Here is a 16,621-nt window from a genome sequence, read left to right as displayed (position 1 = left end):
ATGTCCGGAGAGCAGGGGTTCCCAACCTGGGGTCCACGGTTACTGGTTTTGGTCCTTGGCATAAAAATGTTTGGGAATCCCTCTCGTACACTGACACATTCCAGACTACAGGGACATCATTGGAACTACTGGGACACCATTGGGACTACAGGGATTCTCTACACTGGATATGGAGTGGCCGGGTTGGTTGAGGAAGCCTCACAGTTATTGTAGCAGTAAACCACCCCAGGGGGACACATGGCTTCTCCTTTCAGCGCAGGACTTCAATCGTCTTCCAGGGGAAGGTCCTTCCGACCGCAGGGATGAGGCCTTTGGAGATTCAGCTGACGTTTTTGTCGCTCTAGGTTTTTACGAGATGGGGTTGCTGGCCATACGGCCAACCCTCCTCCGCTCGTAGCCGGCTTAGACAGTCCATTGGGCGTTTACTTATCGGTTGCCTGTTTACTGTGTTTTTTATCCCACAATAAACATAGAAACGGTCAGAATTTCCACTGAACACATCCAGCTAAACCATGTTGATTCCCTGAGCAAACACGAGGAAATCTGCTGATGCTGGAAATTCAAACAACACACACAAAATGCTGGTGGAACACAGCAGGCCAGGCAGCATCTATAGGGAGAAGCACTGTCGATGTTTCGGGCCGAGACCCTTCGTCAGGACTAACTGAAAGGAGAGATAGTAAGAGATTTGAAAGTAGTGGGGGGAGGGGGAAATGCGAAATGATAAGAGAAGACCGGAGGGGGTGGGATGAAGCTAAGAGCTGGAAAGGTGATTGGCAAAAGGGATACAGAGCTGGAGAAGGGAAATGATCATGGGACGGGAGGCCTAGGGAGAGAGAAAGGGGGAGGGGAGCACCAGAGGGAGGTGGAGAACAGGCAGAGTGATGGGCAGAGAGAGAGAGAAAGAAAAACAAACAACTAAATACGTCAGGGATGGGGTAAGAAGGGGAAGAGGGGCATTAACGGAAGTGAGAATATTCAATGTTCATGCCATCAGGTTGGAGGCTACCCAGGTGTTGTTCCTCCAACCTGAATGTGGCTTCATCTTGACAGTAGAGGAGTCCATGGATAGACATATCAGAATGGGAATGGGACGTGGAATTAAAATGTGTGGCCACTGGGAGATCCTGCTTTCTCTGGTGTTCAGCGAAATGGTCTCCCAGTCTGCGTCGGGTCTCACCAATATATAAAAGGTCATACCGGGAGGACCGGACACAGTATACCACACCAGCTGTCCTGATGAAGGGTCTCGGCCCGAACCGTCGACAGTGCTTCTCCCTACAGATGCTGCCTGGCCTGCTGTGTTCCACCAGCATTGTGTGTGTGTTGTTTGATTCCCCGAGTCTGCAGCGCGCGTAGTGGACAACCGCGGTACTGCAGGGGATCAGCAGCTCCCGGAACGCGAAAGCATTCTGAATCAGGAAGTGCTGGGAGTTAACATGGCTTCGAAAGGAGAGACCGAGTGTTTGAGCGAGGAGGTAATTTGTCCCGTCTGCTTGGATTTCTTCACCGATCCGGTTATACTGGAGTGCGGACACAACTTCTGTCGCTCTTGTATCACACGGTGTTGGGAAAGGGAGGAGAGAAACTCCTGCCCGGAATGTAGAGAGGAGTTTGCTGACCGCACCCTCAGGGTGAATCGGGCCTTAGCAAATCTGACACAAAAAGTTCGAAATCTAAACCTGAATCCGAAAGGGAAGGAAAGTAAACGTCACTGCGAGGAGCATGAGGAAGAACTGAAGCTGTTTTGTGAAACGGACAAGACACTGATCTGTGTGATCTGTGCAGTAGCGGAGGAACACAGAGAGCACCGCTTCAGGCCGATTAAAGAAGCTGTTAAAAACTATATGGTAAAAACTAACGTTAGTTCAATACTTAAAACATTTCCTTTGTCCTACATATCATCACACGAGCCTTTATAACTAACACATGATTCTCTGCAACTTCCGCCTTCTCCAACGGGATTCTAGCATCTCTCCGTCCCACAGCCCACCTCCGCACCCCGCAACTCTCCGCTCTCTATTCGGATCGTGGTCCACGTCCTGTATCGCCCTGATCCACTCGCTCCTCCCCACTGATCTCCCTCCGGGCACCGACACCTGCAAGCGGGACAAGTGCTACACCTGACCCCTAACCTCCTCCCTCGTCACCATTCAGGGCCGCAAACAGCCCAGTTCCTCCCGTTTCTTCCATGGTCGATTGTCCTCTCGTATTAGATTCCTTCTTCTCCAGCTCTTTACCTGTTCCACCTGTCCCCTCTCAGCTTCTCACTTCATCACCCTCCCCCACGTTCCCCCTCACGTTGTCTCACCCGTCACCTGTCAGCTGGTTCTCAACCCCAACCTTTTTATTCTGGCTTCTGCCCCATTCCTTCCCAGTCCTAATGAAGGGTCTCACCCCGAAACACAGACTGTTTATTTCCCCTGAATAGATGCTGCCTGACTCACTGAGTTCCTCCGGCATTTTGTGTGATAATCGGGTTTGATCACCTGTTTCTTTTGATGCATCTTTGTTTCTATTTCCTTCACTCTCTGACTTCCAGGATCAGCTAAAATCTTCCTTAGACTCTCTCACAAAAAAGAAATCAGACTTCCAGGAAAAGGAGCAACAACTGAAAGAGAAGATTTCCGGAGTTCAGGTGAGGCTTCCTGAGCGGAATTTCTGATATTACTGTCGAGTTTTGCTCCCTTTAATGCAGGATAGTCGAGTATCGCAGCTCCAGTGACCTGGGTTCGATCCTGACCTCTGCTGCTGTCTGTGTGGAGTTTGCATGCTCTCCCTGTGACCACGAGAAATTCCGACACATCTCAAGGACATGCCGGATGAGTGGCTAATTACCGTTAACACTGTAAAGGTGGGGAGGATGTGCGTGAATCAGATGGGAGTTTATGGGTTAATAAGTGAGTATAGGTTTCAGGAAAACGTGAGGGAATGGTGTTGACAGGAATGCTCTCAGAAGTAGCATGGACTCCAATAGACCGAACTGAGCGACAAAGGGAAACAGAGCACAGCAATTCAGTATATTAATCTTCACCATTCCTTCGACAGGAACAGTCACACAGCCTTCAGTCCCACATCACATCCCAGTTTGCTGAACTGCGCCAGATTATCACTGAGAAAGAGAAAAGCTTACTCCGGGATCTCAGGGAAGAAGAGAAGAGGATTCTCAACCCACTGGAGAAAAATCTTCTAGCTTTTCAAGAGAATTTAAGGATTATTCAGGAGGAAATCACAAAGTTAAATGAACAGATGGATCAGAAAGACAGTGTGATGTTTCTCAAGGTGAGGGATTATATTTCAATTTGTTTCTGTCAAAGGGCACTAAATGAACAGTGGTATATTTGTAATAAACACAGCACAGCGGCCAATTCTAACAAATCAATTGTCGCTGCTGGTGACCTCACACAAGCTGTTATACTTGCATGATGCGCCCTCCCATCACTCCAATAATGACATTTCAAAATGTCCAAGATACGCTTTCAGTCCTTCATTAGCAAAATACAATCTTGGAGCGATGAAACTTCAGGGTAATTCATTGTAAAGTAAGCTGCAACACAGCGGTCAAGAACAGAATGACATCCGCCCGTCCCCAGCTCAAAACTGCCCAGAACAAAGTACAGATACGTAACTTTTTCCCTTCGCTTTTACCATGCCTGCACTCACGTGATGAGTTACCATAATAAACACGTAACACAGAATACAATGTAGACAGAAAACAGATGCATTGCTCCTACACACAACATTTACAAATGGCAGTAAACTGTTTCTCACCAGACAATTGATGCATCTATTCAGGGTTGTTGTTGTCCCATAATAATAAGATTATTAAGGGATTGGTCACGCTGGAGGCTGGAAGCATGTTCCCACTGATGGGTGAGTCCAGAACTAGAGGCCACAGTTTAAGAATAAGGGGTAGGGGCCATTTAGAACAGTGATGCGGAAAAACCTTTTCACCCAGAGAGTGGTGGATATGTGGAATGCTCTGCCCAAGAAGGCAGTGGAGGCCAAGTCTCTGGATGCTGTCAAGAGAGAGTTATATAGCGCTCTTATAGATAGCGGGGTCAAAGGATATGGGGAGAGGGCAGGTACGGGGTACCGATTGTGTATGATCAGCCATGATCACGGTGAATGGCAGGGCTAGCTAGAAGGGCCGAATGGCCTACTCCTGCACCTATTGTCTATTGTCCCAAAACTGGGCTTCCACAACTTCTGTACATCCCAGGACAGAATGCAAATCTCTCTGAGATTATTTACTCCGATCATAACACAGAGCTGCTGACTGGTTCCTTAATTACCGCATTAAATATCCTGTAAAACTCCTATTAACACCCAGTTCCAGTCACAGGCTGTGAGTGTGTCTGGTGCAGTGGGTGTGAGGGTCTCTCTGTCAATCAGTGAGAACAAAGAATGTGACCCACACATTAGACTTATCCTCCATATCCGGTTTCCATCAGATTACGGAAACTTTCACTGTCTCTTTAATTTTTGGATATATTTCGCATGGGATTATATCCCATTCTCTATCATAAGCAGGCCATTAGGTCCATCTTCTATCAGTTTCCCTGCTTCACAATCCTCCTGCCACCTACTCACCACAACCAGCAACAGTGCCCCGAAATCCCTGGTCCCTCACGTGTTTACCCAGCCTCCCCATTACAGTCAGTCTCTGCTGTTCCATTTCATCCACTCCTGTGGCACGGAGTTCCACATCCTCCTCACTAAATTTCTTGTTGAATTTGTTAAAATCCATCTGTAATTACATCTCCCCACAAGTCTCCCCATAAATAGAGGTACTTCCTCCACCCGCACACAATCACATACATCACTGATCTTAAATTCCTCCATCCTATCACCTTGCCGTCATATCCAGATGATAATGCACAGCCTGTTCTGTCTTCCCTGTAAGTTTCATCCTCTCAGTAATGGTCTGACATTCAGAAACTTTCCCTGTAAGTTACCCCGTGGTTCTGTATTGTCCGTGTGTCTGAGTGATTGTGGGAGTGGGAATTTTCAACACCTTGTAACGATTCTGATGAAATTCAGGATATGGACAGTAAGTCCAAGTCTAATCGGATTTGTGTTTTATTTATTTCAGGAGGAAGCTCGTCGGAACAGAAGGTAGGACAGGCTCTTTACTGAAACCCTGTATGGATTTATAAAATAGTTCAGAATAGCAATTTATAACCAGCAGTTTAATATTTACAGGATTAATGACGATGTCCTGGAATTGGCAGTGACAGATGAGACCCTACCGGTTGAAAAATTCGATCACGTCTATTTGTTGAAAACAGTGCTGAGAGAAACACTTGATTCTATTAATCGAGGTAAAACTCATAAAGATTCATTTCTCCTTGTTTATGAAGCTCATTTTAGTTCCAATTTGAGGCAAAGATTGTCTGTAAAACTGGGCTGAAGGGGAACTGAAGTTTATTCCACATCAACCCCACCGACTGGGAGGCATCACTGTCACATGGTTAGCTGGAGATGTCAGACCCCTGAACACACCAGCACAGGGTCACAATACAACCAATACACGGGACTGGCAGATGAACCACCCTGTCCTGATCCCAGGCACACTGCACTAACACACCAGGACATGAGTTTGGATCTACCAGAGAAACTGGGAATTTAATACTGACTTGATGATATTGTAGGGAATAAAAGCGGGTATCAGTGTGGTGACGGGGATTGTCAGGAAAATACACAAGTCCTTCATGTGCCCTGTGAGTGCAGACTGTGACTGACACATGTCTTCCCCCTTCCGGATCAGCATCTCTCACTGTTGTTAGAGGCAGAAGAGGGGAGTTGTAGTGATCTGGGACTGAATCATCAGGGGAACAGACAGGAGAATCTATTGATGTGAACGGGACACCCGAATGGTTTGTTGCCTCTTGGGTGCCAGGGTCAGGGATGCCTCGAATCGTGTCCGCAGCATTTTAGAGAGGGAGGGAAAAGAGCCAGATATCTTGGTAAATTTGTGACAATGACATTGGAAGTAAAAGCAAAGAGGTCCTGGAAATAGAATTTGGAGAGCTTGGTAGGAAGTTCAGAAGCAGAACCCCCAGGGTTGTAATTTCTGGATTGCTGCCTGTGCCACGTGCTGGTGAGGGTAGAATCAGGATAATTTGACAGATAAACATGGCTGAGAAGATGGTGCTGGGAACAGGGATTCAGGTTCGTGGATCATTGGGATCTGTTCTGGTGGAGGAATGCCCTGCTCAAAAGGGATGGGTCGCACCTCGACCCGAGCGAGAACAATATTCTCACAGAGAGGTTTGATAGAGCTGTTGGGGAGGGTCTGAACTAATTTGGTGGTGGGGGTGCTCGGGAACTGGAGTGAAGGGATAGACTGATTGTAAAATGCAAGGATAGCGTGCAGTCAGACTGTCAGATAGGGCGGACAGATGCGAGGACAAAATTGCAGCCAGCAGGGTGAGTATCAGTGCATTAGAGATGCAGAATTAAAAAGGGTAGCAGATACAGTACACAAAGTGTTATATCTCAATGCATGGAGTATGAGAAATAAGGTGGATGATCTTGTTGCACTATTACCGATTGTCAGGTATGATGTTGTGGCCATCACGGAATTGTGGCTGAAGGATGGTTGTAGTTGGGATCTGAATGTTCAAGGTTACACAATGTATCGGAGGAAGGAAGGAAGGCTGATGGGGTGGTGTGGCTCTGCTGTTAAATCAGCAGCAAGATGTGACATAGGATTGGAAGATGTTGAATCCTTGTGGGTTGAGGTAACGAACTGCAAAAGTAAAAATGACACTGAGACTAGTCATATACAGGCCTCCCAACAGTCAGTGGGTTGAGGCCCACTGATTACAACTGGAAATAGAAAAGGCTGATGAAAAGGACAATGTTATGATAATCGTGGGAGATTTCAACATGCAGGTCAATTGGGAAAATCAGGTTGGTAAAGGATCTCAAGAGAGTGAGTTTGTTGAATGCAATGTGATGGCTTTCTAGAGCAGTTTGTCGTTGAGCCTACTCGGGGAACAGCTCTACTGGATTGGATGTTATGTATTGAACCAGAGGTGAGTAGTTAAAAGAAACCTTAGGAAGCAGTGCTCACAACATGACTGAGTTCAACTTGAAATCTGATAAGGAGAAAGTAAAGTCTGACATTGTAGTATCTCAGAGAAGTAAAAGAAATTACAGTGGTCCGAGAAAGAAGTTGGCCAAAGCAAATTGGAAAGAGATGCTGGCAAGGATAGGGAAGAGCAGAAATGGTGTCAGTTTCTGGGAGAATGAGAGAGGTGAAGGATAGATGTATCCCAAAAATAAATAAATACTCAAATGGCAAAATAGTAAAACCGTGGCTGACAAGGGAAGACAAGTTATTGTAAAGACAAAAGAGAAAACTTACAACTAAACAAAAATTAGTACACAGACAGAAGATTGGGAAGCTTTTAAATATCTACAGAGAGGAACTAAAAGGTTGATTGGTTGGGAAAAAATAGACAAGAAATTGATTTGAACTAATCAGTCTGATGGCCTGGTTGAAGAACCTGTCCCGGAGCCTGTTGCTCCTGGCTTTTATGCTGCGGTACCGTATCCCGGATGGTAGCAACTGGTACAGTTTGTGGTTGGGGTGACTCTGGTCTCCAATGATCCTTCGGGCCCTTTTTACACACCTGTCTTTGTAAAACAAGTTAGCAAACAATATCAAATTGTTTTTCAAGTATTGTAAACAAATAAAACAGAGATTTTTAAAAATGAGGCTGGATATATAATAACGCGGGATAAAGAGATGGCAGATAAACCAAATATTTTGCACCAGTCTTCACCATGGAAGACACTAGCACTGTGCCCGGTGTTGAAGAGTGTGAGGGAAGAGAAGTGAGTGCAGTTACTGTTACAAGGGAGAAGGTGCTCAAAAAGCTGAAAGACCTAAAGGTACATAAGTCACCCGGACCAGATGAACTGCACCCTAGTGGAGGCATTTCAAATGATCTTTCAAAAATCACTGGACCCTGGCATGGTGCCAGAGGACTGGAAAATGGCAAGTGTCACTTAACTCTTTAAGTAAAGAGGAAGGCAGCAGAAAGGAAATTATTGACCAGTTTGCCTCACCTCTGTGGTTGGGAAGAAATTGGAGTCAATTGTTAAGTGTGAGGCTATGCAATATTTTGTGACACTGGACAAGATAGGACAAGTCAGCTTGGATTCGTTAAGGGAATATCCTGCCTGATAAACCTGTTGGGATTCTTTGAGGAGATTACAAGCAGAATAGATCAAGGGGATTTAGTGGATGTTGTATATTCGGAATGGCAGAAGGCCTTTGACAAGGTGCCACACATGAAGGTGGTAACCAGGTTAAGAGGCCATGGATGATTGGTAGGAAACAGTAATGTTCTATTGAAACAGTATACATATAATTGAAACATTATATTGAAACAGTAAATGAGAGTCAAGGGATCCTTTTCTGGTTGGCTGCCAGTGACTCGTGTTCCACAGGGATCAGCGTTAGGACGCCATCATTTTATGCTGTATATCAAGATCTAGCTGATGGAATAGACCATAAGATATAGGAGCAGAAATAGGTCATTCGGCCCTTCGAGTCTGCTCCACCATTCAGTCATGGGCTGATCCAATTCTTCCGGTCATCCCCACTCCCCTGCTTTCACCCTATACCCTTTGATGCCCTGGCTAATCAAGAACCTATCTATCTCTGCCTTAAATATGACTTGGCCTTAACAGCCATTTGTGGCAACAAATTCCACAGATTTTCCACACACTGATTAAAGTAATTTCTCCACATCTCAGTTCTAAAAGGACGTCCTTCAATCCTGAATTCATACCCTCTTGTACTAGAATAGATGGCTTTGTTTCCACGTTTGCAGATGATACAAAGATTGGTGGAGGGGCTGGTAGTGTTGAGGAAACAGTTGGGCTGCATGAGTACTTGGATGAGGAGAATTGGAAAGAAAGTGGCAAGTGATATACAAAGTTGGAAAATGCACGGCCATGCACTGTGGTCGTCGAAATAATGTGCAGATTTTTTTTTCTATTGGGGAGAAAACCCGAAAAGCTGAGTTGAAAATGGACTTAGCAGTCATTCTGCAGAACACAGTGGAGAGGAAGGCAAATCCAACGTTAGCATTCAATTCAAGGGGTTTAGATAGCATTCAATCCAAGAGCAGGGATGTGATGCTGAGGCTTTATAAGGCACTGGTGAAGCCTCACCTTGAATATTGTGAACAGTTCTGGGCTCCTCATCTAAGAAAAGATGTGCTGGCATTGCAGAAGGTTCATTTCATAAGGATGATTCCAGGAATGAAAGGGTTATCATACAAGGAACTTTTGATAGCTCTGTGTCTGTACTCGCTGGAATTTAGAAAGATGAAGGGGGATCTCATTGAAACCTTTCGAATGTTGAAAGTCCTAGACAGAGTACATGTGGAAAGGATGTTTGCCATGGCGGTGGAGTTTTGCACAAGAGGGCACACCCTCAAGATGGAGGGGCGTCTATTTAAAACAAATGCAGAGAAATTTGTGCCAGCAGCTGGTGAAATTGCGGAACTTGTTGGGTGTATTTAAGGCAGAGCTCGATAGACTCTGGATTGGAAACAGCATCAAAGGTTACGGGGAGGCCAGGGAGTGGGGCTGAGGAGGGAAAAAAAGGATCAGCCATGATTGAATGGCGGAGCAGACTCAATGGGCAAATGGCCTAATTCTGCTCCTATGTCTTATGGTTATCAGACCACTACATTGAAGCATTGTGAGAATAAGCTCGGACACACCAACAAACATTGACATGGGTCAAGATTTCATCTCGGGAGAAGCACACACAGCATAACCGGCCTGGCAAATCTCCCTCACACACATACACAGGAAGGATTGGCAGATTGTAGTCAGAGCCTCAGCAATGTACGTTGTTATTTCCCTCAGTAACCTGGAAACCAATCTCTTCAGAGACAGTCATTTATTCATTTAAACAACTCAATCACGTGTGACACACGGCCACAGAAACAGGCACAAATTCCCATTTAGGATTGAAATCTGCCGTCCTTACCCAGTCTGTCTGTTCTGTGGCACTGAGCTGCCCTCTGACGTGACGTCACATCAACACTTCACAGACAGACTCCGGGGTGAGATTCCTCAGGAGGATGATCTGGGAGGGTTTGATGGATGTTGAACTCACGGCCCACTTCATCAATCTGCAATACTAAGATGTCTTCTTGAGCATGGACCATTTGTGTGTGTTCGCCCCCCCCCCATCCCTCTAACCATTTCCCATCTGTGTACCTGCCCAAATTTATTTTACAATATTTTATTTTTACCTGTTTCTACAGCGTCTGAGGGCAAATTCCATTTACCAACCTCCCTCTCTATGAGAATGTTACCCGATAGACCACTCAGAAAAATTTCCCGTCTCACTTTCAATCCGAGGCCTCTGGTTCTATACTCCCATTTCTTGCAAAAAGAAACGTTATTTAAGCTCCTTATGAATTATTTACTCGATACGGGGTCATACCTGAACATCCTACACTACAACTGAATAGCCCAAGCTTATCCACTCTCTGCTTTTAATCCAAGCCCACAGTCCTGGTAACATCCTCCTGAAGCCTCCTGTCCAGTGTAATGACACCCTCCACATATTCGGGAACCGGAAATGCAGACAATGCTCCAAGTGTGGTCTATCATCGACATCAAAGGCCTTGCTGAATTTCATGTGGACAGTGTGGAATTGGCTGATGAATACAGGACTGAAGGTGTTTTTTAGATTGGGACAAGAAGGGCGGCGTGGGAGCTAAATTCTGAAGGGAGGCAGTTTTTAAAAAAAACTTCGTGTACAAGAACGGCGAGACTGCGCAGGACAGCGCGGAGAGTTTAAAAAGATGACCACCCTATACAGCGGGCAGCGGATTGGCAGCAGATTGTAGGGCTTTGGCTCAACGGGCTTAGGCGGTAACGGGAAGAGGCGAGAGCGAGGCACCGACTCTTTTTCTCCCCTTGGCAAATCAGCCCGACGGACGGGGAAACAGCAGGGCACATTAGCTAACGGTTTAAACAGTTCGTGTGTTTGGCGAAGTAAGTGGGTGAGTAGTTTCTTTGTTTCATTCCTGTAGAATTAGGTAGCATGTCTGCAGGGTTAGTGCTTTGTTCAGGGTGTCAGATGTGGGAATCCTGGGAGACCTCCAGCCTCCCTGATAGACACATCTGCACCAGGTGAACCGAGATGCAGCTCCTCGGAGACCGTGTTAGGGATCTGGAGCTGCAGCTTGATGACCTACTGCTTATTAGAGAAAATGGTGAGGTGATAGACAGGAGCTACAGGGAGGTAGTCATCCCGAGGCTACAGGGGTCAGAAAACTGCGTGACTGTCAGGAGAAGGAAGGGAAATGCCCGGATAGTGGAGAGCACCCCTGTGGCTGCCCCCCTCAGCCTACAAGTATATCGTTTCGGGTGCTGTTGAGGGGGATGACCTGACAGGGGACGGCCACGGTGACCGGGTCTCTGGCACTGAGCCTGGTGCTATTGTGCAGGAGGGAAGGAGGGGAAGAGGAATGCGGTAGTCATAGGGGATTCAATAGTCAGGGGAACAGACAGAATATTCTGTGAGCCTGGTAGAGATACCCGCATGGTGTGTTGCCTCCCAGGTGCCAGGGTACGGGATGTCTCGGATCGGGTCCAGAATATTCTGAAGGGAGAGGGCGAGCAGCCAGCTGTCTTGGTACATGTTGGTACCAATGACATAGAGAGGAAAAGGGAGAAGGTCCTGAAGAGAGATTTCCGGGAGTTAGGAATGAAGCTGAGAAGCAGGACCTCCAGGGTAGTAATCTCAGGATTGCTACCTGTGCCACGTGCTAGCGAGGGCAAGAATAGTAGGATCAGGCAAATGAATGCGTGGCTGAGAGACTGGTGCAGGGGGCAGGGCTTCAGATTCTTTGATCATTGGGATCTCTTTAGGGGGTAGTATTACCTGTTCGAAAAGGACGGGTTACACCTGAACCACAGCGGGAATGTTTAATAGAGCTGTTAGGGAGGGTTTAAACTAATTTGGCAGGGGGATGGTAAATCTGAATGATAGAGTGGAGGAGGGGGAAAACAGAAATAAATCTAAGATAGTGAACAGTAAAGATGTCAGGAAGGACAGGCAGGTGATGGGGCAAATTTGCAGCCACTGGGGTGAGTTGCAGTGCAATCAAAGTACCAAATACTGGACTTAAGGTGTTATACTTAAATACACACAGCATAAGGAATAAGGTGGATGATCTTGTCGTACAGCTACAGATTGGCAGGTATAATTTTGTGGCCATCGCTGAGACGTGGCTAAAGGATGCATGTCTCTGAGAGCTGAACGTCCAAGGATACACGGTGTATCGGAAGGATAGGCAGGTAGGCAGAGGGGGTGGCGTGGCTTTATTGGTAAGAAATTATATTAAATCATTGGAAAGAGGTGACATAGGATCGGAAGAATCTTTCTGGGTTGAGCTAGAAATCGCAGGGGTAAAAGGACCTGATGTCGGTTATATACAGGCCTCCTAACAGCTGCAGTGAGGTGGACTACAAATTACAACAGGAAATAGAAAAGGCTTGCCAGAAGGGCAGTGTTATGATAATTGTGGTGGATTTTAACATGCGAGTGGATTGGGAAAATCAGGTCGACACTGGATCTCAAGAGAGAGAATTTGTGGAATGTCTACGAGATGGCTTTTTAGAACAGTTTGTTGTTGAGCCCACTAGGGGATCAGAGGTACTGGACTGGATATTGTGTAATGACACAGAGGTGATTACAGAGATTGAGGTGAAGGAACCGTTAGGAGGCAGTGATCGTAACATGATTGAGTTCACTGTGAAATCTGACAAAGAGAAGCCGAAATCCGATGTGTCGGTATTGCAGTGGAGTAAAGGAAATTACAGTGGCACGAGAGAGGAACTGGCCAAATTTGACTGGAAAGGGACACTAGCGGGAGGACGGTAGAGCAGCAGTGGCTGGAGTTTATGCGAGAAGTGAGGAAGGTGCAAGACAGATATATTCCAAAAAAGAAGCAATTTTCGAATGGAAAAAGATGCAACCGTAGCTGACAAGAGAAGTGAAAGCTAAAGTAAAAGCAAAGGAGAGGGCATTCAAGGAAACAAAAATTACTGGGAAGACAGAGGATTGGGAAGTTTTTAAAAGCTTACAAAATGAATCTAAGAAGGCCATTAAGAGGGAAAAGATGAACTATGAAAGAAAGCTAGCAAATAATATCAAAGAAGATACTAAATGGGAGAATGGATCAGATCCTGATGAAATGGCGGAGCAGATTCGAAGGGACGGCTTCTGCTGCTTTGTCTTATGGTCTTATTTGAATGCACCAGTAAACGTAATAAGGATCTTGTAGCGCAGGTAGAGTTTGGCAGGTACAAACTTAGCCAGGTACGACTTTGGTCGAAGGAATGAAACGCATAGACAATTCTGTAAACAGGGCGAAATTCAAAAATCAGAGGTGCAAAGGGACATGGGTGTCCTTGTGCAGGATTCCCTGAAGGTTGACTTGCAGTTTGTGTCAGTGGTAAGATTGGCAAACTCAATGTTTGCCTTCATTTCGAGAGGATTAGAGTACAAGAACAAGGATGTAATGCTGTGGTTTTATAAGGTATTGGTCAGACCACACTTGGAGTATTGTGAGCAGTTTCGGGTCCCTTCTATTGGAAAACATGTACTGGCATTGGAGGGGTCCAGAAGATTCACAAGAATGATTCTGGGAATGAAGGAGTTAACATATGAGTAGTGTTTGATGGTTCTGGGCCTGTACTCATGGGAGTTTAGAAGAATGGCTGATTTATTATCCCTCTCAACCCTATTCTCCTGCCTCCTCCCCGTAACTTTTGAGCCTCTGACTGATCAAGAAGTTTTCTTATTAACATCTGCTTTAAAAATCAAACAGGAGAAAATCTGCAGATGCTGGTAATCCAAGCTACACAGGTCCTGATGAAGGGTCTCGCTAGATCTCTCTGACACCTGTCTGGAGAGAGTTGATGTTGGGAGGATGTGGGTGGGTCGAGAACGGTAAGCACAGCCTCCGACTATAGGGATGTCCATTTAGGACAGAGATGAGGAGGAATTATTTTATCCACAGGATAGTAAATCTGCCACAGGCAACTGTGGAGGCCAAATAAATGAGTGTATTTAAAGCAGAGTAACACACACAAATTGTTGGGGGAACAGCAGGCCGGGAAGTTTCTATGGAAAAGAGTAAACAGTCCACGGTTCAGACTGAAACACTTCATCAGGACCTGTGTTGCTTAAGGGTTCCTGCAAATTCATCCTGTGTCCTAATGAGGAGCTGCGGAGAATGGGGTTTTGTGAAATTGCACAAAGTCATTCTCATCTGCCATCTTTGCCCCCTCCAGCTTCTCATTACGTCTACACACACAGTTCACCCACAGGCTTTCCACCCCTCCCCCTCCTGGATCAATCTGCCATTCATCTCTCCCCTACTGGTTCCCATTATCACCTCCTTTACTGTCTCAAACCATCACACTGCCCCACTTCACACTCACAAATGAATGTGAACATTGTATGACAGGCCTGTTCCTGTGCTGTACTGTTCTATGTTCTCTGTTCCCTGTTTCGAAGAATGAGAGATCTCATGGTAACTCAAAATTCTTTCAGGGGTCAACAGGCAGGAGTGAGGGATGATTTTTCCCCTCTCCCCTTGGGGAGACATTAGTTGTCCACCCGCTTTCGTCGGGTCAAACCTCCCCCCGACCCCCGGGGCCCCGCTGCACGAGTCTCCCCCCGATCACCAGGGCCGTGCTCCCCGAGTCCACCCCCCTCCCCGATCCCCGGGGCCGCGCTGCCCGAGACTCCCCCCGATCCCCGGGGCCGTGCTCCCGAGTCTCCCCCCGATCCCCGGGGACTCTCTAATTCTCTGCTTCTCCCCCCAGTCTCTGTCACCCTGGATGTGGAAACGGCGAATCCGTGTCTCGAGGTGTCTGAAGATCGGAAGGGTGTGAGATGGACCTGGACCCGGAGGGATCTCCCTGACACCGGGAAGAGATTCACTGACTGGGCTTGTGTGCTGGGATCGGAGGGATTCACATCGGGGAGACATTACTGGGAGGTGGAGGTGACGGGGAATCGGTTCTGGTGTCTGGGAGTCGCCGCAGAGTCTGTGGAGAGGAAGGGACGGTTCAGTCTGAGTCCGGAGACAGGATTCTGGATCATCAGGCGGTATGGTGACGTGTTATATCTGGATTATGACGTGTTCCATGGTCTCATCTCTCCCGAGTCCCGTCTCCCTGCCGGTCCCATCCCCGGGAGGGTGGGAGTTTATCTCAGTTACGAGTCCGGGACAGTTTCATTTTACAACGCGGAGACCAAGTCCCATCTCCACACCGTCACTGGGATTAAATTCACGGGGAAACTTTATCCTTTCTTCGCGACCTGGGATGAAAACCAGTGGCTGCGAATCTGCTCCGGTTCCGCTCCGGGTCTGTAAACGGGTCGGGTCCCGGGGCCGGCGTCAGGAGTAAAGTCCCTGTAAATATAAATGTGCGGAGAGTGCAGCTAAATACGTGGCTAAGGAGATGGTGCAGGAGGGAGGGCTTCATGTTTCTGGACAATTGGGCTTTGTTCCCGGGAAGGTGGGGCCTGTTCCGACGGGACGGTTTGCCCCTGAACTGGAGGGGAACTAACATCCTTGCGGGTAGATTTACAAGTGCTGCTTCGGGGGGTTTAAACTAGATTTGCAGAGGGAGTGTTAGAGCAAATAGTGATGTGGAGGAGGATAACGATCTTGCGAGGACTGCATGTATAGAAAGAAATGAAAAAAGGTTTATACATGATAGAACTAAGTAGATAAATCCCCCGGGCCTGACTTTATATGTTCTCGGACCTTGAGAGAGACTAGTGTAGAAATTGCAGGGGCCCTGACAGAAATATTTAAAATGTCCTCAGCCACGGGTGCAGTGCCGGAGGATTGGAGGGTAGCTCATGTTATTCCGTTGTTTAAAAAAGGCTCCAATAGTAAACCAGGTAATTACAGGCCAGTGAGCCTGACATCAGTAGTAGGTCAGTTATTGGAAGATGTTCTGAGAGAACGGATATATAAGTATTTGGACAGCCAAGGGCTGATTAAGGATAGTCAGTATGGCTTTGTGCGTGGTGGATCGTGTTTAATGAATCTTGTAGACTTTTTCGAGGAGGTGACCAAGAAAGCAGATGAAGGAAAGGCTGTGGATGTTGTCTGCATGAACTTTAGTAAGGCCTTTGACAAGGTGCTTTAGGGTGAAAGGGGAAAGGTTTAGGGGGAACATGAGGAGGAACTTCTTCACTCAGAGAGTGGTGGGAGTGTGGGACGAGCTGCCATCTGACGTGGTAAATGCGGGCTCACTCTTAAGTTTTAAGAAGAAATTGGATGGATACATGGATGGGAGAGGTTTGGAGGGTTATGGACTGGGTGCATGTCAATGGGGCAAGCGGAATAAAGTTTCCGCACAGACTAGAAGCGCCAAATGGCCTGTTTTCTGTGCTGTAGTGCTCTATGGATTATGGAGTGAAATAAACACGAGATGAGAATTATCAATCGATTAATTTGAACTCGTTCACCGCATCCGTCAACCGAACAGAAACACCGGGGATTCAGCAGCAGCTGTGGGTGGCGGGTCCTGAGCTCCC

General features: G+C 46.8%; 1 protein-coding gene across 1 annotated transcript; it reads left to right on the top strand.

Moving 5' to 3' along the window:
* The first annotated feature begins 1,439 nt into the window (after positions 1–1,439).
* Positions 1,440–16,413, top strand: LOC140720529 (zinc-binding protein A33-like). The gene is made up of 6 exons (XM_073035372.1): positions 1,440–1,478; positions 2,543–2,638; positions 3,049–3,282; positions 5,096–5,118; positions 5,206–5,324; positions 14,890–16,413. Exons 1-6 carry the CDS (start codon positions 1,440–1,442, stop codon positions 15,441–15,443), a joined length of 1,065 nt encoding a protein of 354 aa, XP_072891473.1. The 3' UTR covers positions 15,444–16,413.
* Positions 16,414–16,621: the final 208 nt, after the last annotated feature.

Source organism: Hemitrygon akajei, unplaced genomic scaffold (assembly GCF_048418815.1).
Source record: "Hemitrygon akajei unplaced genomic scaffold, sHemAka1.3 Scf000044, whole genome shotgun sequence".
Taxonomy (NCBI): Eukaryota; Metazoa; Chordata; class Chondrichthyes; order Myliobatiformes; family Dasyatidae; genus Hemitrygon; species Hemitrygon akajei.
Note: the sequence above shows the minus strand (reverse complement) of the source record. Positions and strands in the feature narration are given on the sequence as shown.

Bases quoted from the DNA above. Each gene is read 5' to 3' on its own strand.
- LOC140720529 (XM_073035372.1), top strand. From the start codon at position 1,440: ATGGCTTCGAAAGGAGAGACCGAGTGTTTGAGCGAGGAG. The intron at 2,639-3,048 runs GTGAGGCTTCCT...TTCCTTCGACAG, and splicing joins AGAAGATTTCCGGAGTTCAG to GAACAGTCACACAGCCTTCA. The intron at 3,283-5,095 runs GTGAGGGATTAT...TATTTATTTCAG, and splicing joins ACAGTGTGATGTTTCTCAAG to GAGGAAGCTCGTCGGAACAG.